General features: G+C 37.1%; 1 protein-coding gene across 3 annotated transcripts; it reads right to left on the bottom strand.

The window, feature by feature from the left end:
- On the bottom strand, window positions 1–27,697 carry CDK7 (cyclin dependent kinase 7). 3 transcript variants are annotated; one of them, XM_082457360.1, is made up of 12 exons: window positions 27,495–27,695; window positions 27,076–27,135; window positions 21,063–21,096; window positions 20,084–20,151; window positions 19,268–19,336; window positions 17,441–17,551; window positions 16,077–16,195; window positions 13,916–14,015; window positions 6,530–6,616; window positions 2,809–2,958; window positions 597–744; window positions 1–186 (listed from the first exon to the last, which is right to left on the bottom strand). In XM_082457360.1, exons 1-12 carry the CDS (start codon window positions 27,558–27,560, stop codon window positions 158–160), a joined length of 1,041 nt encoding a protein of 346 aa, XP_082313486.1. In that variant the 5' UTR covers window positions 27,561–27,695; the 3' UTR covers window positions 1–157. The 3 variants fall into 3 exon arrangements, with proteins under 3 accessions (XP_082313486.1, XP_082313487.1, XP_082313488.1); XM_082457361.1 differs by lacking the exon at window positions 6,530–6,616 and having other exon boundaries at window positions 27,495–27,697; XM_082457362.1 differs by lacking the exon at window positions 20,084–20,151 and having other exon boundaries at window positions 27,495–27,684.
- Between the last annotated feature and the right edge of the window lie 99 nt (window positions 27,698–27,796).

Here is a 27,796-nt window from a genome sequence, read left to right on the forward strand (position 1 = left end):
TTTGTTTTAAAATACATTTAATAAAATAACCCAGTTTTACATATTTTACATGTATAGAATATTTACAAATTTCTTTTAAAGCATTTATTAATGTTTACTATTTTGCCTTTTTCACTATCTCCTTCAGTAGTAGAATACTGTCCAGTGTTCTCTGTAACTAAAAAATTAGCTTCTTGGGTAATCCTCCTGGGGGGAAAAATGAGGTTGTTTACATTTAATCTTATAGCAATTTTAACCAGTCATTGCATTCCAACTACCTCTATTTTTACTCGCTTTGATCTTCCAATAGCACTAGTTAAACATTAAGCATACAGTGTACCAGCAGGAATTTATGAAAAGAGTAGGGTGCACATGGATAGTCGTACTTGTAACTCTGAGGTATACTCAAAAGTGCCCATGTCCTTTTAAAAAGCATGATGTAAGTATTCTCAATGGAAGTAAACATAGCTAAAACACTACACTCCACTTTATCCAATTTAAATTTATACAAGTAAACAGCTCACAGTCTACATTTCTTAGCTGTCCTTCAGTCACTAGCTATATATTAGCTATCTGGAGTTTTCTGAATTCATTTCTTGTGAAAATGAGAGTTTTACCTTGTTCCAAGGCCTCTGTTCTCTTCCGTTTTGTTGCCATGGCTGGATTGGACTGCTCCTTTAAAGCATCCACTGGACAGTTTGGTCTTGGCAGCTGACATCCAGGTGTTGGCCCTGGCCGATTACTGAAATACTTAGTTTTCAATGCCTTTCAGAAGAAAAGATACCAGAGAAAGTAAGGTTTTAAGTGAATATCTGAACTGTGTTTAAGAAAAACTAACCTCCAAAATTATAAGGAGCATTAAAAATACTATGTGAATACACCCCCTCCCCAAGCAAACTTAATTTCAAGTATTTGCACATGCAGATTACTACAAATAAACATCTAGCAGCCTAAGATTGACTGATAATTCCATTACTATAAGAAAAAGACACTACCTTCAAATTTTTCCACAATTAAATAGCCTATACTAAGTACAAAATATCCTTAGTAAGATATTATAAAATTCACCTCTCTACACATTACAGTCTCTGTAGTTCAAAACACAGAGACTTGCTTAAAAAGAACTTCCAAGTTTGTCACATCTATATGTATTCAAATTCCAAATCACATAAATTCTTAAAAATAAAGCTTTTAAAAAGATGCGATAGGTTGGAAACAATGGATTAAAATCCAACAATCCATTACAAATTAATAGAAATTTTACTTGGAAGGACTTGCCCAAGGTTACTTCTATTTACTACCAGTCCAATGTTCTATTATATGATATTTTTACTTAGTTCCAAAATTCCAAAAAAAACAGTTTTATTCTAGATGACAAAGTTGTCAAGTTCATACTTTATCTGCATCACAGTACTGTTCAATAGCCACAATAATTAAAGGTATTTCCTTTTGGATAATTCTCTTATGAACAAAAAGAAGTCATATAAATTTGTCAAGCATACCTCCCCCTACTTGCCAACATAATATTATTTGCAGTAGTAATAATTTAGAGATTTCTTACTTCAGAAGAGTTGCATTTATAAAATATTACTTCCAAATCATAGCAGTTCCATAAGTAAATTAAACTAATTTTGAGCTACATAGAGATCTAAGAAGAGTATCTCATTCCAACTTTTAGATATCTACAAGCCAAAACCCATTAAAGAAATTCATTCTATCAAAATACAACCCCAATAAGTCATCACAACTAGTATTTTTCTATATATTTTGAGTTTTACTATTAATGAAAACAACTTTCTAGATAATCTGACCTGGTCTCAAGTTTCTTATGATGGAGATAATATGCATATATGCATGAGTGAAAAGGTAAAAATGAGTTACTTGTTTGAAATTAGAAGAGTAATTCCAATGGTAAAATATTTAGTATATATGTATTAATGTGGCATGTACTGCTACAAACAAAGAGAAGGCTTGTACAAGCAAATGCATTAAACAATGATTTGGTAGTCTGCAATAAACTTAAGTGAAAAAAAACCACTTTGTATCCCTCATATATTGTACATTAATATGTTTTGTGAGATATGAAGATTTGTGACATTTCAATTGGTCTCTTCCTTTATGAAGGCAAATCATTGTACCGTGTTGCGTTTTTGCATTACCTGTCCCTGCCCCAGTTTTGTGTGCTTGTTTTTAAAACAAAGAAAAAAAACCTTTTCAAATCTATAGGTCTTATATGTTTGTATTGGATAACATTTCTCTCTTCTTTTATAAGAGCAGATGTTCTTGGTCTTCCACATTTTTCTTGAGTTTGATTCTTATTTCCTTTAAATAACTCAGTTTCAGTGTTTTTCTGTTTAGAATACCTTTCAATCTCTTATAAGTATACAGTTGTATCAGACTATACCATTTTCTCCCTATTATCACTTTCTGACTGTGACAATGACCAGAATGCATATCTGAACTGCATTTTATGGGGAAAAAACAAAACACTTTTGGCATTGATTTTAGCACAGAATTTTAGTTAATACATACGAGTTTAACTGAAATATACCAGTGCTGTAACAAATACAAAAACCTTTTTTTTCTTCTCTAGTGAACTATTTGAAAGCAAATTAATTATGAAATTGAAATGTATTTATATGTTTTTAAGCAAGAATAAACCCTCCTGTACTTGTGTGCATCATATAATTTAATACCAGTCTGAATAGTGCTTGTAGCTTAGGGAAAAAATAAAATTTGTTACTCCTTAAAACAAAACAGAAACACATCTTTTCAGTATTTAAAGAATGTTAGAAAATCTTAAGAAATTCTAAAGATATGCTAAAATACCTGTGTGGCTGTAATTCGAGTACACGGATTAAATAAGAATAAGCCTTGTATAAGATCTAGCAAGTCATCTCCTGCTGCAATGAAGATATGCTGTAACGGGATTCCAGGGAAACTCTTAAATGTCACGAAATCTGGAAGACTACACATGTCCTGTAAAAATATTTTTATAATTCAAACTTAAGTAAAGGATTGAAAGGCATGTAGATCTCAAATGAATAAATAGAACTGTCATACGGATGATATGAGGATCTATGTAGAAAATCTCAAGAAATCTATTAAAAAACTCCTACAACTAGTGAGCAGACAAGGTTACAGGAAGGTAAACATAAAAAAATCAACAGTAGTTCTCCATACTAGCAAAGAACATGTGGACACTGAAATGAAAAACAATGCCATTTAGAATCACTCAAAAATAATGATGGACTGCTCTGGTGAAAATCTAACAAAACATGTGTAGGACTCATATACTGAAAGCTATACAACACTGATGAAATAAATCAAAGCTCTAAATAAATGGTGAGACCTATCATGTTCGTGTATTGGAAGATTCAACACCATAAGGATGTCTATTCTCCTCAAATTGGTATACAGGTTTAATGGAAATTTTACCAAAATTCTGGCAAAATTATTATAGATATAGACAGGTTATTCTAAAATTTATATGGAAAGGAAAAAGAACTAAAATAGCTAAAACAACTTTGAAAAAGAACAGAAGTGGGAGGAATCAGTCTACCTGATATCAAGACTTAATATATAGCTACTTAATTAAGACTGTGGTATTGGCAGAGGGAGAGGTATCATAAACAGCACCGTCCCCTCCAAAGACATTTTTAATCTCACACCTCATATAAAAATTAACTCAAAAAGGATCACAGACTTAAATGTTAAATGTAAAACTATGAAACTTACAGGAAAAAGAAAATAATCAGGAATATCTTTTTGTTAGGACAAGAGTTCTTTGACTTGACATCAAAAGCATTATTCATAAAAAGAAAAACTGATAAAAACAGACTTGATCAAAATTAAAAACTTTTACTCTGGAAAGACTGTGAAGAGGATGAAAAGACAAACTACAGTGTTAAGAGAAAATTTGCAAACCACATATACAATCAAAGGACGAGTATCTCAAATATATAAAGTGCTCAATACTCAGCCAAAGTACAAACAATCCAATTAAAAAACAAGGAAAAGACATGAAGAGACATTTCATTAAAGCTATACAGATGACAAATAAGTACATGAAAAGGTATTCAACACCATTCATTAGTCATTAGGGAAAAGAAAATCCCTCAGAATGCTTAAAGTAAAAAAGTGACAACACCAAATGCTAGAGAGGATGCAGAGAAAATGGATTACTCATATATTGCTGGTGGGAACAGAAAATGGTACAGCCCCTTTGGAAAGCAGTTTGGCAGTTTCTTAAGCTAAATGTGCAACCCATGACTCAGCAACTGCACTCCTGGTCATCTGTCCCGTAGAAATAAATGCTTATGCTTACACAAAAGCCTGTATGTGCATTTTTTTTTTTTGGCCGTGCAGCTTGTGGGATGTTAGTTCCCCGACCAGGGATGGAACCTGGGCCCTCGGCAGTGAGAGTACAGAGTTCTAACCACTGGACCACCAGGGAATTCCCTTGTACATGCATGTTTATAATAGTTTTATTTGTAATAGCCCCAAACTGGAAACAATGCAGATGTGCTTCAATGAGTGAACAGTTAAGACGAACTGTGGTACATTCATATCACTCATCAATAAAAAGGAACGACTTATTGATACACATAACAATCTGGATGAATTGCCAGAGAATTATGTTGAATGTGAAAAAAAAAATCAATCCCTAAAGCTTACATATTATATGACTCCATTTATAACATTCTTGAAATGACAAAGTTATAAAAATGGAGAACATATTAGTGATTACCAGAGGTTAAGGAAGGGGTAGCAGTGGAACGAAAGTGGGTATGACTGTAAAAGGGCTCTTTGTGGTGATGTCCTGTATATTAACTGTATCAATGTCAGCATGCTGGTTGTGATTTTTATCCTAACTTTGCAAGATGTTACCACTGTGGGAAGCTGGGTAAAGGGTGCAAGGGATATATCTGTATTATTTCCTTCTGCATGTAAATCAAAATAAGAATTTTTAAAAATCCACGGAAAACATCAGTAAGCAACTATTATTTAGAAAATCATGTCAAATAGTACAGAGTAAATATTATGAACATGGCTCTGGAGTCACTAAGACCCAGACTGCAGTCCTAGCTCTGACACTGGGTAGCTTCAGGCAAGTTACTTAACCTCACTAAACCTCAGTTGTCTCATCTGTAAAATGGGAATAACAGTACCTACCTTAATAGGATTGCTGGGAGAATTAAATATAATTTATGAAACCCTACCATTAATGGCATACAGTAAGTGTTCAATAAATGAAAGCTATGAGAGCATGTTTCACAATTAGAACATACAGCCAACTTTCAGTTAGAAAGCTGAGGAAGTAACAGCACAAAAGAAACTCCTTAATTTCAGTTTCAGATAATTTCATTACAGTTTTAACCAGAAGATAAAGAGACTGATCAAAATTTCTCTTTTCTAGTATTTATTTTTCCCCCAGAAGATGAGGCTATAACAGAAAGGAAAATAAAAAGGTCTTCAATTATAATTTAAGAATGAACAAATGGGGACTTCCCTGGTGGTGCAGTGGTTAAGAATTCGCCTGCCAATGCAGGGGACATGGGTTCAATCCCTGGTCCAGGAAGATCTCACATACTGCAGAGCAACTAAGCCTGCGAGCCACAACTACTGAGCCCGCATGCCTAGAGCCTGTGCTCCACAAGAGAAGCCACCGCAATGAGAAGCCCGCGCACCGCAACAAAGAGTAGCCCCCGCTCACCACAACTAGAGAAAGCCCGCACATAGCAATGAAGACCCAACACAGCCATACATACATACATACATAAATAAGAAAAAAGAATGAACAAGTGAGAATTTCACTGAACTGTAATATATAAAATTTAGCAATTTATATTGTTTTAAATTTTATCACAGATTTAGTATTTCTTTTTTATAGACATGTAATGGTTTAAAAATAAATAATAGGGAGTTCCCTGGTGGCCTAGGGGTTAGGATTCTGGGCTTCCACTGCTGTGGCCCAGGTTCGATCCCTGGTTGGGGAGTTGAGATCCCGCAAGCCATGCAGCATGGCCAACAACAAAATTATAATACTAAAAAATCTTGATTGTGTTAGCGAAAATTCAATAAATACACCCAAATCCATCAAGATATTGATCAACTAACATGGAACATCCATAAAATTAAATATTATATGGCTTAAAAAGGAAAAGGTCAATAATATTAAGTAAAAAGCAAGTTGGTTGCAAAAAAAATTTGTATGGTGTGATCCCATCTTTGCTAAAGAACAAAAGAAAAAGCAACTCTATATGTCTATATGTGTGTATGTGTTTGTGTGTGCATCCTCATAGCAAGGCTTTACAACAAAATAAGAGTGATTAACCCTGGAATGGGAATTACTGGGATGGGGGAGGGCTATAAGTATATAGAAGGCTGGATGGTATATCATAATTTTAACTTTTACTTTGTATAACTTTTGCAATGAGTATATATTACTAATAAATTAAGACAATTAGTACATTTCTTTAAGTAATATTCACGTTATACACTATACAGAATTCTAACTAAATTTCAAAGAACATGTATAAAGGCTTACAGGCCACTGCTCTTCAGTTGGTGTGCCCAAAGTTTCAAATATTCTTGTTAGTTGATCAAGGTCTGAATCTCCTGGCAAAAAAGGAACCTGAAAGAAAGTGAGAGGCAGCCACTTCAAGATGGTTTTTGATAGCTGTTACACAAATAATACTATAAATTTAATTTAATAAGAAACACTAAACTATAACAAAAATTTAGTCTGAGGCATACTGGATACGGCATTAGATCCTGCCATTGCTATCCAAGTAAAGAGTACCACACTGTCCATGTGATTCATGCCTCACATCTTTAATAAACACCATGTAAGAGGCACTGTGCTAAGCCCTAGGCATTTAAACAAGGGAACAAGACAGTCCCTGCTCTCCCCTGGGGTGGACATGGTGAACAACGATGATACCAGTAAAGTGGCATTTACAAGATGATGTGTTCAGTGAGAGCACAGGATAGGATCCTAGCCCATACGGGAACAGCACCTAACCCACTCTGGACAGGTGAGGGAAGGCTTCCTACAGGAAGTGGCCATGAAAGTTGACAGATAAAGATGAGAGTTGCCGGAAGAAAAGTCTAATATGGAAGAAGAAAACTATCCTAGCAAAAGGGCAGGTGCAAAGGCTGGGAGGCAAGAGAACACATCTCTATTCCAATATTATTTAAACAATCTCTTGGCAAATTCTTTCGTTGAAGAGGTATACTGGCCAACTTTAAAAGGATAAATAATTATAAGTTAAACGTCAGTAAGCTGATAAGAAATGATCAAAATCTTTGCTACACAAAGACATTATTTTCCAATTCATTCTCAGACATGTAAGTATACAGGAAAGAAAAAAAAAAAAGGAGTTTTCTCTACTCTGTGAGTAAGAGGCCTTTGGCACTGTTAAAGGCAATGAAAAAGTTTATAGAATCACTGGGAAGACATGAAATTAAGTACCAAGTCTCCAACATTTTTATTACTGTGGACCTCTACCAGCAACAAAACATAATAAAAACACCTCTGCCAGTTATCAATATATTCCAAATTCACCCTTTTTGACTCTCCGTAAAAATGGATCTGGGCCCTTTAAATATTTTTCCTTTGCCAAGTGAAGCTTTGTCAGTAGAGAATGCTGGAGAGACATCACAGGAAGAAAAGTTTTGCTTCCTGGTTCCAGTCGGCTTGCCTGGCAGACTCCTACACCACTCTCAGCTTCTAGAATCAGTACCAGGTTCCTGAAGTGTGGCCAGTTTCTCCAGTGTTCAGCCCCAACAGTGCACAGAGGCCAGCAGCTTCCCTCTAGAACGCCCTGCAGATGGTTTTGTAGCAGAGTGCCTCTAGAGAAATGCTTTCCTCAGCACCTGAAATGCCCTGAACAGCTTTCCTCAGCATCCAAGAGGACAGATTTCCAGCAAGTTCAGCACAGCTCTAGAGCAGCTTCTCTGCCAACCAGTGAGCCACACTGTGCCCTCTTCAAGAGGTCTAGATCTCAGCCCTGGGTGTCCTCTCATTCGGTGCTCTGTCCTTAGTCCTAGGGTTACCCCTAGGTATAAGGGTGACTGCTCCTTATATCTGCTATTCCTATATTCTTTAGAGTTCTCTTTACTTTTTGCTAGTCAATCCCTCATTACTACAACCTCTTGTCATAGTTAATAATTCTTTATATTAAACTTCCCTTTTCAAATTAATGTGTGGTTTCTATATTCTGATTGGACCCAGACTTAACACAACCCCTATTTAAATTATATATTTATGTATGTGTGCTATTATGTATATTAAATGTGAATAAAATAGAAACTAGAAGGGATATTAAATAACATTTCATAAATCTTTTTTTTTTTTTTAATATTTATTTATTTTTAGCTGTCGGGTCTTAGTTGAGGCACATGGGCTCTGTAGTTGCGGCACACGGGCTTAGTTGCCCCGCAGCATGTGGGATCTTAGTTCCCCTGACCAGGGATCGAACCCACGTCCCCTGCACTGGAAAGCGGATTCTTAACCACTGGACCACCAGGGAAGTCCCCATAAATCTTTTTAGACATGTTCACATTTTCTTCTTATACCTCAAAGGATTTTCTGCTACTTTGCAAACCACCAACGTAAATTGTACTATGAGATCTGAAGACAGGGACACTCATCATCATAGCCTTAGTTTTGTGAGCAAGCTTGCAATTTAACCAGATTTTAAGGATGGCTGTTTTTGTCCGATGTAAGAAATTTAAATTAAAATGAGCTGCCTCATGTGTGGACTTTGGATCCCTCACAATGTGTTCTGTTGTCTTCCAATGTTGCTTTTGAGAAGTCTGATGCCATCTTTTCCCTAATCCTTTATTTTGGTTTCTGTGTAAGCTTTTCATGTTTTGTCTCTCTGTGGAAATAAAGGCTTTTAATTAAGAATCCCCTGGTATTCTGAAATTTCACAATGTGTCTGGGCATGGGTCTTCTTTCATTCATTGTGCAGAATCTTTATGGCACTTCCAACCTATTCACATCCATCAATGCTGTGCTATTTTCTTATGAATTTCCTACCCTCGATTTTCTTTCTTCTCCTTTGCTATATTCTAAGATCACTCCTGGATCAATCTCCTAATTTTCTTATCTTTTCCCTACTACAGTCCATCTCTTTTATCTTTTGGTTCTATTTAATGAAAGAGTTCTTTAGCTTACTTTTCTAGTATTTTTGTTTGCTTTTAGTTATCCTATTTGAAAAATTTCAAGTATACTTTATTCTTTGATTGTTCCTTTAGTAAAAGACCATCATGTTCTTGTTTTATGTATGCAGTATATGCTCTCAGTTCTCTGAAGATTTGGTGTGGGTGGGGAGGCGAGGATGAATTTTCTTCTGCTACCTGATAGTTTCTATTTTTTCCAAGTTTCTTTTTTAGTTTGTTTCAGTTTGTCATTCATGTTGGACGCTTTCATCAAATATCTGATGATCCTTGCCAATTATCTGGTGATCCTTACATGTTGGAAGCAGTCATTAAATACCTGAAAATCCTTGATAATTATCTGATCACTGGCTAACCATTCATATTTAAAGGTAAAGTACTAAAAAAGCTGATTCAAAGCATTCTATCTATGAAAAGAGCTTGTTAACTCATGGCCTTTATCTAGAAAGACTGGACAGGTAGCTTAATGCCAGTTACCTATGGGTCTATTCTCTGGGACCGTTCAGTTCTTCCAGTGAAGGATCCTCTAATCTTTTACCTGAGTTAAAATGAGTTTTACACTGGCAGCCAGGGTTCTGGGAGCTGAACAGGGAAATAAGTTGGAGGTTTTACTGTTTAGTGTACAGACTTTCATGTAATCTGTGTGTTTTCACCCTGGCATCTCACCCCCATCCTCCACTGTGTCTAAGGATGCCCATGTCTAGAGATTCCTATTTCAGTTTCTTTGGAGAATAAACCTTTCCCTGGTGGAGGAATAAGTCAGGGGGAAGTATAGCTGGGGGAAGGAAAGTAACCTGGTTGTGTTGGGGACCTTGGTATTAAGTGCTCAATATACAGGTTTTTCAACCAACCCTTCTGTTTTTAGTCCTGCACCTCATTACTGCCATCAATGATCACTGGTGCCTCTCACTGCTAAGCAACTCCAGGATTCTGTGTGAGAAACAAAATTTGCCTTCAGTTGGTATCTGTTTCTGAAGACTTTTAGCCTTCTTCATTTCTGGTTTCATATCCTCTGGCATAGTGTTATAGGCACCTCCTAATTTCAAACATTTATATTTGTTTCTTTTTAGAGATAATTTCTGAGCGGGGGAGATTTTTGCCTTGCCATCTTAAAAATCCTTACGATATAATTATCACTTTATTTTAAAATGTCTTCATTGTATTAAGCATCAATGCAATGTTGACTAAAAAAATCCACTGTCTGGGACTTCCCTGGTGGTCCAGTGGTAAAGAATCTGCCTTACAATGCAGGGGACGATGGTTCGACGCCTGGTCAGGGAACGAAGATCCCACATGCTGCAGGGAAACTAAGCCCGCGTGCCGCAACTACCGAGCTTGCATGCCTCAAGTAGAGAGCCCGCATGCAGCAAACTACAGAGTCCATGCACTCTGGAACCCATGTGCCACAACTACAGAGCCCACGTGCCCTGGAGCCTGTGCGCCACAACTAGAGAAGAGAAAACCCTCACACCACAACTAGAGAGAAGCCTGCGCGCTACAATGAGAGATTCCACACGCCTCAACGAAGATCGTGCATGCCGCAACTAAGACCCAATGCGGCCAAAAATAAATAAAATAAATAAATAATAAATAAATCTTTTTTTTTTTTATGATTTGGCCTCCCAGGTCCTAGTCAGTATTTTTATATTTATTTATTTGTTTGTTTGTTTATTTTTGACTGCATTGGGTCTTCGTTGCTGCGCACAGGCTTTCTCTAGTTGCGGTGAGCAGGGGCTACTCTTCGTTGCGGTGCGTGGGCCTCTCATTGCGGTGGCTTCTCTTGTTGTGGAGCATGGGCCCTAGGCGCATGGGCTCAGTAGTTGTGGTGCACTGGCTTAGCTGCTCTGCAGCCCGTAGGATCTTCCCGGACCAGGGCTCAAACCCGTGTCCCCTGCATTGGCAGGTGGATTCTCAACCACTGCGCCACCAAGGAAGCCCTTTATTGTTCTTTTATCCTGTTCTATAACAGCTTCTTAGAGGACAACAGAATTTAATCAATACAATTGTGACTAAGCATATGAATGAAAACTTTTCAGTTTTAGGAAAAAGAGTCCAATTAATCCTAAAAGGAAGAGAAGTACTGAGTTCAACAGTACAGGAACACAAAAGGGACTTCTCTCTGGTTCTTTTCAGTATGACTTCTCTTTTAAAATTGTGTTGAGATTCATCTTTTTAAGAACAATGACATTGCAGAAATCTATTTTTTCTTTCTCATGTCTTCATAGAGAGGCAGGGATCACAAACCAAATATCAGAAAATCAGCAAGTTTTTTTATGCAATAGGCATGAACAATAACGTTCTTGAACATCTGATATCCTATAGCCTCTAACACCCATGTGCATCCAGAAGCCTATGCAAAAACTGATGGAAGCTCTGTTCTGAGCTGATACAGCCAAACTGAAGTACTGGAATGTCAGAGGGCTGAAGGTCAACCACAGGCCAAGCCATTAGCTCTGGAACTCACCATTTGGATGAAGTAAGAGTATGGCAGGCAGCTGCTGGTTGATCAAATCTTTGTATCACCACATCATCTCTAGGGAATGCTTTAATGCAGGCCAGTAGGATGCCCAGTGACCTTCCTATAAAGCATAAAGTGTCTCCCCCAAACTACTTCTTATTTACAAACTAAAATGGTTATCTTTGAAACTATCTAGACCAGATAGTGGCATTTGCTCAGTAGGTAATATCCAAGTTTAGATTTTCTATTAATCACTATGTCTCATAACATGATTAAGAAAAAAGAACATAAACAGATCAAAAATTAAAAAGTAGATTTGTGTTATTTAGTGACATAATACTCCACTAGTATAAATATTTCTCAATTCCTTTTCAGAGGTCAGAATGCAGACCAATTTGCTTCTAAAATGTTTTAAACTAGATAGACTACTTTGGTTGGATATAGGCTTACTTATTATTGCTCCTGTTTTCTAGTTATTAAACCTTTTATAAAATTTATATAGAAAAAAACAACACTTAAAAAAAGTTAAAAAAAAAAAAAAAAGTTAAACGCTTATATTAGCAAATCTTCTGAACTACCCTGGCTTTCAACTATTATCTATTTGGACTGCAGAATCTCACCACAGATTTAGAACTGTGTGGACAGCATTTCCATGGATATTTTCAAATGAGCAGAGACAGTTTAAAATAGGAAGCATTTTTCTTTAATTGTGTAGGAAAAATATATGGCAAAATGGTACAATTCTTCACCAAATAGGGCTGCCTGTCAACTCCTTCATAACCTTAATAATAATTCCAACAACGATGCCAATGGTTAGTAGGACTCCAACTATGACTTCAACCAGGTCCACAATTTCTAACCCATCTATTCTCAACTGCTGTCTCTCTCTCCTTACTTTCTAAATGGAATGATCAGTCGTAACACTAGGGGCTATGGAATTCTGTTTCTGTCTTGGTCATGAATGAACTGGGCTTTTGAGAATTAACAGATTCTCAAATGTACCCTTCCAGTAAACTCTGTTTTTGTGAGTAGCAGAGTTGTCACACCAGGTGATTCAGAGGACCCATTACTAGCACAGGGATTATTTATATCATCTTCAAGCCTAAATGTGAGGGTTTCTTCTACAAGCATTCAGAAGGGTGAGCATCTCAAAATGATGCACAGAACTCACACTAAACTAAAAAAGACATTTAAGAAGGTATCTTCTCTCTGGCGTACAGAAGCTATTTTCTGTGTTCAAGGAAATAAATAGCTGTATTTTTGTGTTTTGGGTTCACACTTCTTTAAATACACATAGCTTGAGGAGAGGGGGAGTAGAGGCTGGAATCTGGAATGTAAGAAGGAAAAAAACTCAGCCTCAGTGTGATTTCCCAATATTCCTCTGCCTTCATCATCGAGAAGGGCTAAACTAAACTTCATAGCTAAAGAAAACTTACCAAGTTGGCATCTTTCTCTACAGTGAGGGAAGGGAGAGGATGTTTCATTGTAAGATGGTCTCAGTTTGAGAAATGCTATAGGACCACCACGTCTGCTCTGCTTGAACAGAACTAAAATGCTCCTCTCACACAATATTTAAAGTTATGCAGAGTTGCATCTGCAGTGGTTGGTATTACATATCTCTTTATTTATTTATTTATTTATTTATTTTTGGCTGTGTTGGGTCTTCGTTTCTGTGCGAGGGCTTTCTCCAGTTGCGGCGAGCGGGGCCACTCTTCATTGCGGTGCACGGGCCTATATCGCGGCCTCTCTTGTTGCGGAGCACAGGCTCCAGATGCGCAGGCTCAGTAGTTGTGGCTCACAGGCCTAGTTGCTCCGCGGCATGTGGGATCTTCCCAGACCAGGGCTCAAACCCGTGTCCCCTGCGCTGGCAGGCAGACTCCCAACCACTGCGCCACCAGGGAAGCCCTACATATCTCTTAAAGTGTACTTTTAAACAGCCCAAACAAAAAAGTACCAGAAGTACGGAAGCTTATCCTAACACTTTGTTACTGTAGAGACAGTACCATATTACAACCCAATGAGTTTTATTATAGTTACATTTCAGAACACAGAATGATCTATAATAAAACCTTTATTGTCCTAAGTGGGAGATCTCATCTCGCATTAGCATTAATAAAAAGGTTGTACTTGGCAGAGGTTTTTTTTTTTTTATTAACCTGTTTGTTGGCTTTTTGTTTTAAGGATGGTACTCCTCTCTGGGAATTACCTCTGGGAAGATAATTATTACACAAATTATAAAAACAAATTCCTATAACTATACTGAAGTGTGTACATCAATTCCAGACTTACCCTTAGGAGCAACTCTGCTAATATACAGCCAACAGCCCACATGTCCACACCTACACCATACATTCTAGCTCCAAATAGTAGCTCAGGGGCCCGATACCACCTGAAGAACAAAAAGAAATACTGTCATTTTAGGATGGAATTAAAGTATTTCTTAGAGAAGACTCCTCAGCAAAACATCATCTGCTGATGAAATGCACTTTTATGGATATATTAACTCAAGAAAAATAGGCTATAAAACCAACAAGTTCCATATTGCTGCCAGGAAATTACATACACCCTTAGTCCATTCACTCTCCCACTTTGAGATGAGTAACACCTTCTTTCTCCAGGAACCCTCAACACCATCCTTCCTCTCAGCTGATGACCTTATTTCCTAATTCACTGAAATAATGCAAGTAATGAAAAAAAATTTCTACAGACTCACCTTCAGTCATTTGTATTCTCACAATCCGCCTTCCCATCCATAACTACAGATGAACTATCCTTGATTGTTTTTAAAGTCAATCCCTCAATTTGGGCACTGACACCCCACTCTCCTGCCTATTTTCAAGGATATTGCTCTTGCAATTCTCTCCTCTTTCTCCTACATCAACTTTTTGTTCTTACTAGATTTTTAACATCAATGTCAAACATACCATTATTTTTTCTAGCCTTAAAAAATAAACTAAAATAGGGCTTCCCTGGTGGCGCAGTGGTTGAGAATCTGCCTGCCAATGCAGGGGACGCGGGTTCGAGCCCTGGTCTGGGAAGATCCCACATGCCGCAGAGCAACTCGGCCCGTGAGCCACAATTACTGAGCCTGCGCGTCTGGAGCCTGTGCTCGGCAACGAGAGGCCGCGATAGTGAGAGGCCCGCGCACCGCGATGAAGAGTGGCCCCCGCACCGCTATGAAGAGTGGCCCCCGCTTGCCACAACTAGAGAAAGCCCTCGCACAGAAACGAAGACCCAACACAGCCATACATACATATATACATAAATAAAAAGAATGTAAGCAGACAAGAATAGCACTAAAAAATAATAATTAAAAAAAAAAAAAAGGCCTTGAACGCCATGCTGGGCACCAAGGACTTTTTAAAAAAAAAAAAAAAAAAAAAATAAACTAAAATATAAAGAAACAAAAAACAAAAACTCCTTTGGACCCTACTTCCCCTAACAGTTACCCCTCATTCTCTGGTTGTCTGTTTTTACTGTCTCCATTTCCTCTTCTCTCATCCTCTTAAACCCATTTCAGTCAGGCTTTCATCCCACCACTCCACCAAAACTGCTCTCGTCTAGGTTATCTAAATTGTTAATTCTCAGTCCTCACGTTAATTTGACCTATTAGTAGCATTTGATTTGCAAGAAGAGAAAGTATGAGAAACGGGTAGATGAAAAGCAGTGGCACACAATACTCATGTATGTGGGTCCCTGTTTTCCTGAGTCCCCAGTGTTCCTGAATGATGGGCTTAATCTTTCCAGAAATTACATGAACAACTACTTATATCCCTTACTTTTTACTCAGGGCTCAGGTGATTGACACTCAGTGAGAGCTATCTGGAGGAAGGTGACAAAGTAATTTAAAAGGATAGAGAATCTGATGATCTTCTCAGATCCTTAAAAGAGTCAGAGAAATTAAAAAATGTCATCCTGACAAGATAAAATCTACCATCCCTATCTATTTAATGTGATTTTTAGTTTTTATACATAAAAAGTACAAACAGAAAATGGAAGCAACTAATAATATGCAAAACCCAAATAAAAATGCACTGCTTTGTTTAGAGAATTTTCATTCACACTGAATGATATAAAATGTGGAACCAAGACTGACCAATAAAATAAACACAGGCCCCCCAAATCACGTGCTTATGTACAAGAATAGGCACTACAGTTCCAACCTACCTAACTAAACTGTATAAGAAGTATAAATTAGTCCCAAAAATAACTTGGTAAATCTCTGAGGACTGAGTTAAATTCAACTCCGTTTGAAAGAAGGGCTGTATATTTTTTTCACTGTGGTAAGACATACATAATATAAAAAAGGGCTATATTTTTAATAAAATATCAGTAGTAATCCCTGAACTCTGCCAAAATTTCAGAGAAGACAAATGCTCATTTGTGTAATCACAATCATTTGTGTATATCCTACACAATAAAAGGTTTCAGTTAGTTAAGGAATCCTTACCTGGTTACAACCTGATGTGTATAAGCTCTACTGGGGCTCCCAAATGATTTGGCCAGGCCAAAATCTGCCAGTTTTAGAACTCCATTTTCATCTAGCAACAAATTGTTTGGTTTTAGGTCCTATATAATGGAGGTTTTAAACAAACAAGTAAGCAGGGTGGAGAAGAATATCACAATGATACATTTAGTTGGCTTAAATTTAAACTTAGCAGAAATGGGCTAACATCCCAAATCTAAACAACCACCAATATTATTTTTATTGACAAAAAAATCCTACAAAGCAAAATAAGATTGGCCATATTACTTAGTGAGACATTGGGTCAAGATACTTAATTTCACTGAACTTCAATTTACCTACTTCACAGGTTTGCTGTGAGGATTAAATTTAATATTTCCTGTAAAAACCCGTGTAGTGACTGGCTCATAGTAAGCACTCAATAAATAGCTGCTGCTATTTAATTTAGTAACAATATATATGGGGAATTCCCTGGCGGTTCAGAGGTTAGGGACTCTGCACTCTCACTGCTGAGGGCCCGAGTTCAATCCCTGGTCGGGGAACTAAGATCCCACAAGCCACGAGGCCAAAAACAAAACAAAAACAAACAAACAAAAAAACCCCCACTATATATGAACTTCAGTAAATAAAAATATTAAGCATTTATAAGGATGAGGAATACAGTCTTCACAATCTATGCTAAAAATATATTAGCAATAACCTAAAAGGGATTCCAAGTGTAAGTATGAGAATTACTAACTATAACTTATATATTTTTAGCTATTTCATCTAAATAGGGTGCCTACGAACATCTACCTATCTAAAATTATCAGCCTTGTTCTAGTAGCTGAATGCTCCTAACAATGACTCAGCCATTTCAGAAATTTTATTTCATTATTTCCTAGAATTTTAGAGCTACTAGAAATATTTTTCCAAAGGTATTTTTGCATTGCATAATTTAATCCAGACTCCCACTGTTTTTGGTTTTGTTTATTTTTTTCCCATTACAACAGTATAGCACAAAGAACACTGGACTTCAAGCCAAAATGTCTAGGTTCTAATACTGTTGTCAGTTGTCAGCTGCTGACCTTGAAAAAAAATATGTAACTTTGGTCAGCAACTTAGCTCTTCAACTATGAAAAACACGAAGGACTAGGTCTCTTCCATTTCTAAATTTCACATAGTAATTCAGAGTCCTCACAGCACCACATCGTGGAACTGAAGGGAGCACACAGAGGAAGAAGGTTGGATAAAGTGGCCCAGCTCTATCTTGTAACAATTTACATATTCAGACCTTTTGTGTAATAAACTGGCTACATAAAGTCTGACTACAACGTGAAGAAGCAATACTACTTGGTTAAAAATCTTACCCTATGTAGAATCCAATGTTGATGTAAATATTCTAATCCTTGAAGAGTCATCAACATGTAGGCTTTGATGTGTGATGGTGTCAGCACAAGACTGTTATCTTTTATTATAACCTGTAAAGCAGGCATACAATATACAGGTACGCTTTATTATTCCAAATGGACTCTACTATATAAAATCATTTACAGACATAAAATGGATTTATTCATAGAGGAGACTCTCAAGAGAGATTGCCTAACTCTCCTTAGGAAGTACCGACAGAACCTCCAATTATAGGGTTAGGGAAAGTATCTTTGGTTTGGAAAGAAAGCAGTGCTTTATGTCCTACTGCTTTGTTTTTAGGTATCCGTGTAGCAAACATCTGTTGTTTTCACTTGCCCCCAGATACACAGCCCCTTCTGACAACAGCATTCAACACTCCATCTGTTCCCAGCTTAGTCCACGTGGTTAAAACAGGACTGTGCACTACCTGTAGCCTTCAGAGGTAGACACACGACCCAGGCATGGTCAGTCACCACACTGCAGCCTGCTTTCCAAACTAGCTCAGGGATGGATATGTGAGCCAAGCCAAGGCAAATACTTGTGCTAGAATCAAAGGGAACAAAGCACTTTCTTTCCTCAGGGATTTTTAAACTCTAAGGATAGAAGCCTGCAAGTGCCTGAGCCACTATATTGAGAAATTCTACCCATGAACAAGGCAATAGAGAAGAAAACACTGAGTTAAAGTGAAAGACTGTGTTACGTTAGCATTATTTGTGAACTATGCCTCAAGTCAGTCAGTTTATTCCTAGACTTTTCGTTATATGAGCTAAAAATTCACATTTTCTTTTTTTTAAAATAGGTAAAATATACCCTTTTAATCTCACAGTTCTATGAATTTTAACAAACACATCCAGTTGTGTAACCACTACCATAATCAAGACATAGCTTCATAACCCCCTAAACTCTCCCCAGGCCACTCTCTACTCAATCCTCCCCTCGATTCCCAACCCAGGCAACCACTGATCTGATTTCTGTTCCTTTAATTTTGCCTTTTCCAAAAAATCATACATGGAATCATATAATATCAATAGCTTTTTGAGCCTGGCTTCTTTCATTTAGTATAATGTATTTGAGATTCACCTATACTGTTGCATATGTTAGTAGTTTGTTTCTTTTTATTCTCAAATAGTATTCCACTTTATGATTATACATTCACTTAATGAAAGCTATTTGGATTGTTTCCAGTTTGGGTAGTGACAAATAAAGCTAAACATCTGTGTAGTCATGTTTTTGTTTCTCTTGGATAAATAAATACGTAGAGGTGGTATTTACTAGATTGTACCTTAAGTGTATATTTAATTGTATAAGAAACTGCCTAACTGTTTTCCAAAGTGGCTGCATCACTTTGCATTCTCATCAGCAGTGTATGAGAAATCCACTTGTTCCACATCCTTGGAATGTCCATTATTGAGATTCAATTAATATTAATGAAAAGCATAAAATCTTATTTTTCTCAAAAAGAAACCTGGCTTTCAAAAGGATATTCTGTGATAATATCACAAAGAAGTTCCAAATCCTCCAAAGCCAAACACTCATTTTTCTAAAAAGTAATGTCAATAAGGTATTGGGAACTTGGTAGACACGATGTTATTGAAATCCAACGCTTGTATTTAACCCTGGGAATATGGCTAAATGATTCAGAAGATCTTTGACTTGAGAACACATCTAGATTTCAACAAAATTAAGCATTCTTTTGACTGCCAGTATCTTCAAAGGTAGAAAATAAACATTTAGATTCTCTTTTGATAAATAGAGAAAAAAAATTCCTCCAGGAATTTTAATCTTACCTCTAGGTCAGTTTCCATAAAATCAAAGACAAGGCTAATATTAGATTTATGTCCAAAAGCATCAAGGAGCTGCAAAGCAAAATTAAAAAAAAATCAACATGTGATTCTCTATTAAACACTTGACAGTATTCTACCAACTGAAGTAATTTTAAAAAACTTAAGCATTTGGATTGTTGATAATTCTCTGTAAAGTTTAAGTAATTTTATTAAATTTAATATTTATCCTTTTTTTGGGCTAGAAATTAGTACTTTGAAGCACAAGATATTACCTTACTATTTAAAAAAAAAATCACTAAATACTTAACCTCTCCCTCCAAATTTTGGAGTTATAATAAAGATATGAATTAATGAAAACCTCATTTAAGTCTCCAATTTAGAAAAATTCCCAAACTTGGTACTTAAGAATATCCTACAAATAGCATCAGCAGCTATCATTCATTGAATGAGCGTGTTCTCTATGCCAGGCACTATCCCAGGTACTTTACGTGTATTCAGTGAGCTAGTCTCATAACAACGCTATGAGGTAGGGACTATGGCACAGAGTTCAAGGGAACTTGCTAAAGGTCTTACACATGATAGAGCTCTCTAGGCTTCAAAATGATCTCTGACAAAATTTGCCTGCATGCCAATATTTATTTAATCAGTTGTATAGTTTTTAAGACACTGCCTACAAGAACAATTAGGATAGAAAATACATTTCAGCCTTTTTGCAAGGCTCATCTAGAACAACTTATCTTGCTGAGCCTTCAATCAACATCTACCACATTCAGGAAAGGCAGGGTCCCAAATCCCAGAAACAACTTAGATCATACTCACACCAATTATATTTGGATGACTTAGCTCCTGTAATAATTTTATCTCTCTTAAAGCTGTTCTATTTATACCTACATAAAAAGGCAAAGAAAAAAGTGAAAAATAATTCTGAAATCTCAAACCTTCTTGTAAACGTATTTTTTGGGAAAGGTCAGTCTGACGAAATAGCGATGACTATTCCTCAGGAAAAAAAATAACAATTTTTATGACATACCCGTTTCCATTTTATATTGCTTTATTTTTAAAATAGCTTAGCACAGACTATGAGAAATGGTGAAAAAAGTATTCACTTTATCTGTGAGATATCAGATCTGAAGACTGCTGGAAAAACATGCACACAAGTGTGTAGCATATACGTGAGAAGTTAATGGCTCCCTTCTCTTGCCTTATGAATATCAGTGGCAGATTCTTTAAGCTAACAGCAACTAGTGATTAGATACCATCTTGCCCAATGTGAAGGATGGAACTCAACGTTTAAAATAAAATCTGGTACTAGTTATTACAGAGATGATGGATCCTTTATATAGGAACTATTTCTTGATGACTAAATAGGACTTAGCACTCTAGCAAATAAGGCTTTGGAAGAAGGGATAAAAAAAATCTTCCCACCCCCATACATTTATTCTATAGTAAGCTTTGTATAATTCCATGAATCCTGAATTTTCAAAGTAATCAGAAGCTCAGAAGAAGAAGAAACAATGGCTTGTAACAACACCTAGAGCAGTAACGAAGACATCAAGACAAGTCACTAATAACCTTGCTGTCTTCCATCTACTTAGGTGACTTGAATATTCTTCTGAACACCCAAATGGTGAAAATCACAAATATCCTATCTCTATCCTGAGTCTATCTTTACTCTTCTGGGACCCTGCAATAACTCTATCCAGAACCATTGTTAACTTTAATTAATACTTTGTTCTCTTCCTCACTGAGAATACGAACCTTTCCTGTTCTGTCAGATTACATGAAATAAGTTACTTACCATCTTTAGCTTCTGATCTATGTCCAAGTTTGATCTGGCAGAGGAAAAAACAAACACATTAGAAATATGTTAAATTATTTAGACCAATGCATATATACAAACACTTCAAGGACTTCGCTGGTGGCGCAGTGGTTAAGAATCCACCTGCCAATGCAGGGGACACGGGTTTGAGCCCTGTTTCAGGAAGATCTCACATGCCGCGGAGCAACTAAGCCCGTGCGCCACAACTATTGAGCCTGCGCTCTAGAGCCCGTGAGCCACAACTACTGAGCCCGCGTGCCACAACTACTGAAGCCCGCGCACCAAGAGCCCGTGCTCCACGACAAGAGAAGCCACTGCAATGAGAAGCCCACGTACCGCAACAAAGAGTTGCCCCCGCTTGCCACAACTAGAGAAAGCCCACGTGCAGCAACAAAGACCCAAAGCAGCCAAAAATAAATTAATTAATTAAAATTTTTAAAAATTCTTAAAAAAAAACTTATAGCAAAAATACATAGCAACTCATATGTAGCTAGTATTAGTAGGCAAGAAGGGAGTGGGAATCATGAATCAGAAAGGCAAAATTAACAATATAAGAAAGGATCAAGTACCTATCATTTCTTTCCCCTTAAGTTTTGAATTACACATCTTTGTTAGATTAAATGAACAAATAATTAAACGCATAGAGGCTAATAAACAAAACGAGCACTTCAAGTTAGACTACTTGGGAGGAAATACGTAACACATAAAATAAGATGCTTAATGTGTCCAATAATATGCTCCCAGGGACATTTTCCAAAAAGAAAAATTACAAATTGCGATGGATATAGAAAATGGTTATACTGTTGTTACTGTGAATAAGCACATCAAACTGCATTAATAGGTTCAGTCTTACACAAAACCAAGTACCAGGTTAAAGAACAAGAGCTAACTACTTTATACAATGACAATGTAACCAAGAATACAAAAAAAAAAAATCCTACTCCAGAAAATCAACTATTCTACTTTTAAAAACATCCCCCACCTATATACTACAAACAGAACTTTTAATTTAAAGGTAGGCTATTTATTATAGCACCAAAAAATATAAGGCACTTAGGAATAAAGCCAACAAGAGATGTATGAAACTTTCCATGAACACTATAAAGCACTCTTAAAACATGCTTAAGAAATGAGATCAAAATAAACATAGATAGCATGTTCATGGATAGAAAGACTCAATATCATAAATATGTCAAATATGTCAATTCTCTTTAATGGAACTAAATGTAAAGAACAACAGCATTTTTCAAGGACATTGACAAATGGATTCTAAACTTTATATGGAAAAGTAAGGAGCTAAGAACAGATAATTTAAAACATTATTGCATTTTCTAAACACAATAAAAAATAGACTAGTTTCATGAAGCCATCTACTTCATCACCCAGATTCAATAATTACCAATATTTTGCCATACTTAATTCATTCATCCTCCCCTTTTTGTTGGCTACAATATACACTTTTTCAAGTCCCAGACTTCATGTTATTTCATCCCTATACTCTTTAAGTAGGCACCTCTAAAACGTGGACATTTTCTTACATAACTATAATGCCATTCTCATACCTAACAAAATTAATAATAATGCCATAGTAGCATATAATAACTAGTTCATATTCAAATTCTCCTGATCTGTTTCAAATTTCTCAGTTGACCCATAGAGTAAGCCAAGATAATTTTGAAGAAAAACAGCTATGTGGAACTTACCAGACTTCAAGACTTTATAAGGCAATAGTAATTATAGACTTATTGTATTGGAGCAGGGATGGGGGAAAAAAAAAGTCAACCAGTAAAAAAGAATAGTGTGCCCAGAAACAGATCCAAGTAAAAACTGGAACTTGGCATTACAACTCACCAGGAAAAGGATATACTATCAATAGTGTTGAGAGAGCTGGGGAAAAAATATGGGATCCCCATACTACACAACAAAGAAAATTTAATTCCAAATGGAATGAAGACCTAAATGTGAAAAGCAATACTTTAAAATTTTTAGACGAAAATATAGTAGAATTCTTTATAACCTGGAGGTAGGGAAGCACACAAAAAAGGGAACCAATAAAGGAAAAAAGTGGACAAATTTAACCAGATTAAAATTTTAAATATCTGTACCTCAAAACATACCATAAATCAACTAAAAGCCCAGCCAAAGACTGGGAGATGATGATGGAAAAAATTTTTACATACTGAAGTATGGAGAAGTCATTTTGGCTTATACATGATTTAACAAACTTTTTGCTAACTAGAACAGTCTGTTTTGTGGTCTATCAAACACACATTGTACATCTGCTTTTAACCATTGGAAAAAAAAAGGTGCATTGTCCCGAAGTAAAGAATGTCCATTTTGAAGATAGGGATAAATGCCTCCCTTCCAGGGACTTCAGTAGTAGTACTCCTTTGATGATAAGGCTCCCTTCCCAGGAGCCAAGGCCATACTGACTCACTGTGTACTCGGTGATCTGTCTTCGGCTGATCTTTTTTTTTTTTTTTTGAAACTTTGAAGGAATGTACCCTGTCATGCTTGATGTTTTCTGTGTTTTCTGTTCTGACAAGATATAAACTACGCTGAAAACCATACTTCTACAGAACAGTTCCTCAGAGCTATCTGACAGACTGTCTTCTGGGCTATAATCCTCAGTTTGGTTTGAATAATACTCTTCTATTCTTATTATAGATCGGTTATTGATTGTTTACAGCAATGAGGGTATCTTCAGTGCATATTTCTGATAAAGGATCGGTATCCAGAATATATAAGAAATTCCCCACCAAATCAACAGGAAAGAAAAAAAGGTAGGCAACCTAACAGAAAAAGTCTAGAAAGCCAATAAATCTAGGAAAAGATGATCAACCTCGCTGGTAATCAGAGAAATATTAATTGAAAAAACAACCATATACCATTTTTGATCCATCTAATTGACAACTGTTGTAAAGTCTGACAATACAAAGATGGTGACAATGTGGTGGGATGTTAAACTTATCCCACCATTTTGGACAGCAATTTGACAATATCTGGCGACGTTGCTGTGTATTCTCTATGCAGCAACAATTCATAATTGGTTTCAACTAAAGATACATTCTCTAGAGAAACTCACATATGTATAAGAGTGTCTGTAGAAGGACTGTATAAAAGTAAAACATTAAAAAAAAAAAAGCTTAAATGTTTATCAACAAGAGTTTGGACAGACCAATTTTAGTGTAGCCACATAACAGAATCTAATCATTGATGAGCATGAATAAACCAGATCTACATGTATCCATCTGGAAGATTTCAGAAATAATACTGATTCAGAAAAACAAGCTGCAGAAGAATATCGCGTGCACGCGTGCCTGTGTGTGTGTGTGTAGGGGGAGAGTTTAGAAGTATGCAATATTATATATATTGTTGAGATACACAAAACAAATACTGAAAAATGAGAAAGGCTCCAAAAAACTACCATAGGGGACTGGTTAAATAAATTGGGAAACATAAATTCAATACAATTGTTTAAAAAGGATAAGGTAGATTAATGATGTCTTAAAAGTCCAAAATACAATAGGCAAAAGAATACAGAATACATAGCTTATTATTCATTTTTTTGGCAAAATTAAACATGTCAGTAAATGAGTGGGAGTAGAAATTGAGTGTTGGGAGAGGAAGGTGCACAAGCACCAAATCTCCAATGTTTACAGTATGAAGTATAGAAAATGCCTAAAACTAGGGAAAGAGACCACTCATGAAATAATGATAAGCATACTATCTAAAGAAATGTATGTAAATAGCAGAGAAAACAGTTTTGGAGTTGAAAGTGATTGCTCCAAGGAGTGAAAACCAGGAGTAGAGGAGACAGGCATGCTTGGCCTAGTAATTGACTTTTAAAAAAAAAATGTTTTGAGAAATAACTGGTTTGGTAGAAGGAGAAATATTTCTGCTTCTTTTTTTTTTTGAGGTACAGCTGATATACACTATTATATAAGTTTCAGGTGTACAACATAGTGATTCACAATTTTTAAAGGTTATATATTCATTTATATAAAGGTTATATTGCATAAAACCACAAAGATGTACTATTTGAAATAAAAATTAAATGTAAAAGAATATTCCAGGGCTTCCCTGGTGGCGCAGTGGTTGAGAATCTGCCTGCCAATGCAGGGGACACGGGTTCGAGCCCTGGTCTGGGAAGATCCCACATGCCGCGGAGCAACTAGGCCCGTGAGCCACAACTACTGAGCCTGCGCATCTGGAGCCTGTGCTCTGCAACGAGAGAGGCCGCGATAGTGAGAGGCCCGCGCACCGCGATGAAGAGTGGCCTCCACTTGCCACAACTGGAGAAAGCCCTCGCACAGAAACAAAGACCCAACACAGCCATAAAATAAATAAATAAATAAATAAATAATTAAAAAAAAAAAGAATATTCCATTATGAGTCACTTTAAAGGGGTACAAGTCTATCACTGAGAAATAGGATGAATTCTAAATCCTAGTTTATGATAAAAGTAAGCAAACAAGAAAACCCACTAGGATTTTCAGAAAACCACAGAATTCAATGAGATTATACCAATTTGAAGAGACTATATCAGTCAGTCAATACATTTTTAATGAGTGCCTGCAAATGTACTAGACACAGTCCTAAATATAATTCAAGTGGTAGTAAATAGAAAATAAACTCATAGGTAAAAGATTTTAGATTTTGATAAACACTATGAAATAATAATAGAGAAATATGCAAAGAACACCAGGTAAGAAGGGAGGCACACCTGTTTTAGCTAGAATGACCAGCAAAGGCATGTATGTACAGGAGATATTTGACTGAGATCTAAATGATAAGGAATCAGTCATGATTCCTGATTACATGATTACTCAAGTTTTCGAGTAAAAATATACTAACCAGAAGGCAGAGCAAACGCAATGATACTGGGACTGGGATGAATTTAATGTATTCAAGGGACAGAAAGGTCAGTGTGGCTAGAATAAAGTGAACCAGGGGTAGAATCAGAAAAATAACTTTAGAAAGAATTAACAAAGTTAAGGGTTTCACAAGGGAGTAGCTATGGCATTGGTTTATAGAGCATAAACTGGAAAAGGAGATGAGACACATCAGAAAAAGTAAAAAAGATAACAATGGCAGGAATAATTGTGGAAAGGAAGAGTGGGAAGCAGGTGTTAAGAGTATGAGAGGGATATGCTTCAAAGGAATTAGGGATTTTCAAGGAGAAAGATTCAAAGCAGCAACAGGAATAATAAGGAAGGTGGTCACCTAAGCCACCAACAGGCCTGAGGTGTGAAGAAACCAAGCTTCTCTTGAGAAGGTTACTGATTTCCGTAGTATGGGAAAAGGCAATCAACCTGAGAGCAGGACACCTGGATCTAAATCCCGGCTCTAGCAATTACTATCTGTGCCATCTTGATGAGTCACCTAATCTCTCAGCTTCAGCCACCTCAAGTGTAAAATAGAGATACTGTACCTACTTCATGGGCTCTCATGAGGATTAAATGAAAAAACGAGGGTGAAAATGCTTGGTATATAGAAAGTTAGCTAAATACGACCGAAGTTTCTTGAATGAATGTGAGTAAAAAAGCTACTGACACCATTAAAAAAAAACCCCGCACCACAGCAATGTCATTAATGCTGGCAAAAGCCTTTCATGGTAAACCTGTACTCAGGAAATACCGATATACAAAGTGGATGCAGGTGAGGCAGAAATAGGGACCTGGAAAGGTCAGGTGTTCTGAGGACCCAACAGACGAGCAGTATTTGTCCCCTTTGCCAATGTCTGCGTTTACAGAACAAACAAAACACACAGCTTCCTCTCCATTTCAGTTTCAATGAATGCAACGAAACACAAGTTCAACACGAGTTCCACCTTGGAACACAAGACACTAAGAAATTCTAGTTTCTTTGAAAATGACCTCAGTAACTCCTCACTAGCAGAGCACGGTCAAGAGAAGTAAAACGGCCAGGCGCCAGCTCCCATATACACAAATCTTCAAGGAGACTCAAGGAAAAACAAACTGCAACTCACTTTCTTAATGGCGACAATTTGGTTGGTGTTCTTGTCTCTGGCCTTGTAAACCGTGGCAAACTAGAGAGAAGAAGAGGAATAAAGTTAAGTTGGTGAGAGTTTTTTTGGTTTGTGTTTGCCTTTTTACTTTTTTAGATTTGGGGAAGCAAGGAACCCAGGGTTCTTGGGAAAAAACTCGCGGCGGCTTGAAACGTGGTGGGGCCGTCCACGTCCCGTTCCAGTCTATCCTTCGCAGAAGGCCGCTCAAGGTCTCATGTCCAGGGTGGACAGAGGGGCCGCAGGAGGGGTCTGGGCAGCCTCCCGCAAGCAGAACGAGTAGCGTGGCCCGTCCGCTGGCTTCCACAAGAAAACCCGCGACGGTGTGAGGCGGCCCGGCGTTCCCCGCTCAGGGCCCTCCGAGCCCCGCCCGAGAATCTCACCTGTCCCTCCCCGAGGAAGTCCAGTTTTTCATAACGCTTTGCTCGCGACTTCACGTCCACAGCCATCTGTCGCGCTGAGCTCGACTCCAACTGAAAAGCGGGGGAACTCCCAAGACAGCAAGAATTTAAAGCACCTTAAAGCCTCCCACAGCCACTTCCGCCCACTGAGCACCGATGCTTCATTAGCTCCGCCCCCACTTCCGGGATGGGCGGGGATGCTGTTAAGTAGATCCGGCCAGAGCCCGCCCTAAGGGAGCAGCAAGAGGCAGGGCTGGAGGGCTCTTCTGTGCAGCACCCCGCCC

Source organism: Balaenoptera physalus (genome assembly GCF_965194825.1).
Source record: "Balaenoptera physalus genome assembly, chromosome: 3".
Taxonomy (NCBI): Eukaryota; Metazoa; Chordata; class Mammalia; order Artiodactyla; family Balaenopteridae; genus Balaenoptera; species Balaenoptera physalus.

What these genes read in the sequence shown, in the direction of transcription:
- CDK7 (XM_082457360.1), bottom strand. Translation starts at nt 27,560, where the DNA reads ATGGCTGTGGACGTGAAGTCGCGAGCAAAGCGTTATGAAAAACTGGAC. An exon ending in TAGATCAGAAGCTAAAGATG is followed by an intron (nt 20,152 to 21,062) that starts GTAAGTAACTTA and finishes CTTTTTATGTAG; the next exon opens with GTATAAATAGAACAGCTTTA. An exon ending in TAGCAGAGTTGCTCCTAAGG is followed by an intron (nt 6,617 to 13,915) that starts GTAAGTCTGGAA and finishes ACTTTCTTTCAG; the next exon opens with GTTCCTTTTTTGCCAGGAGA.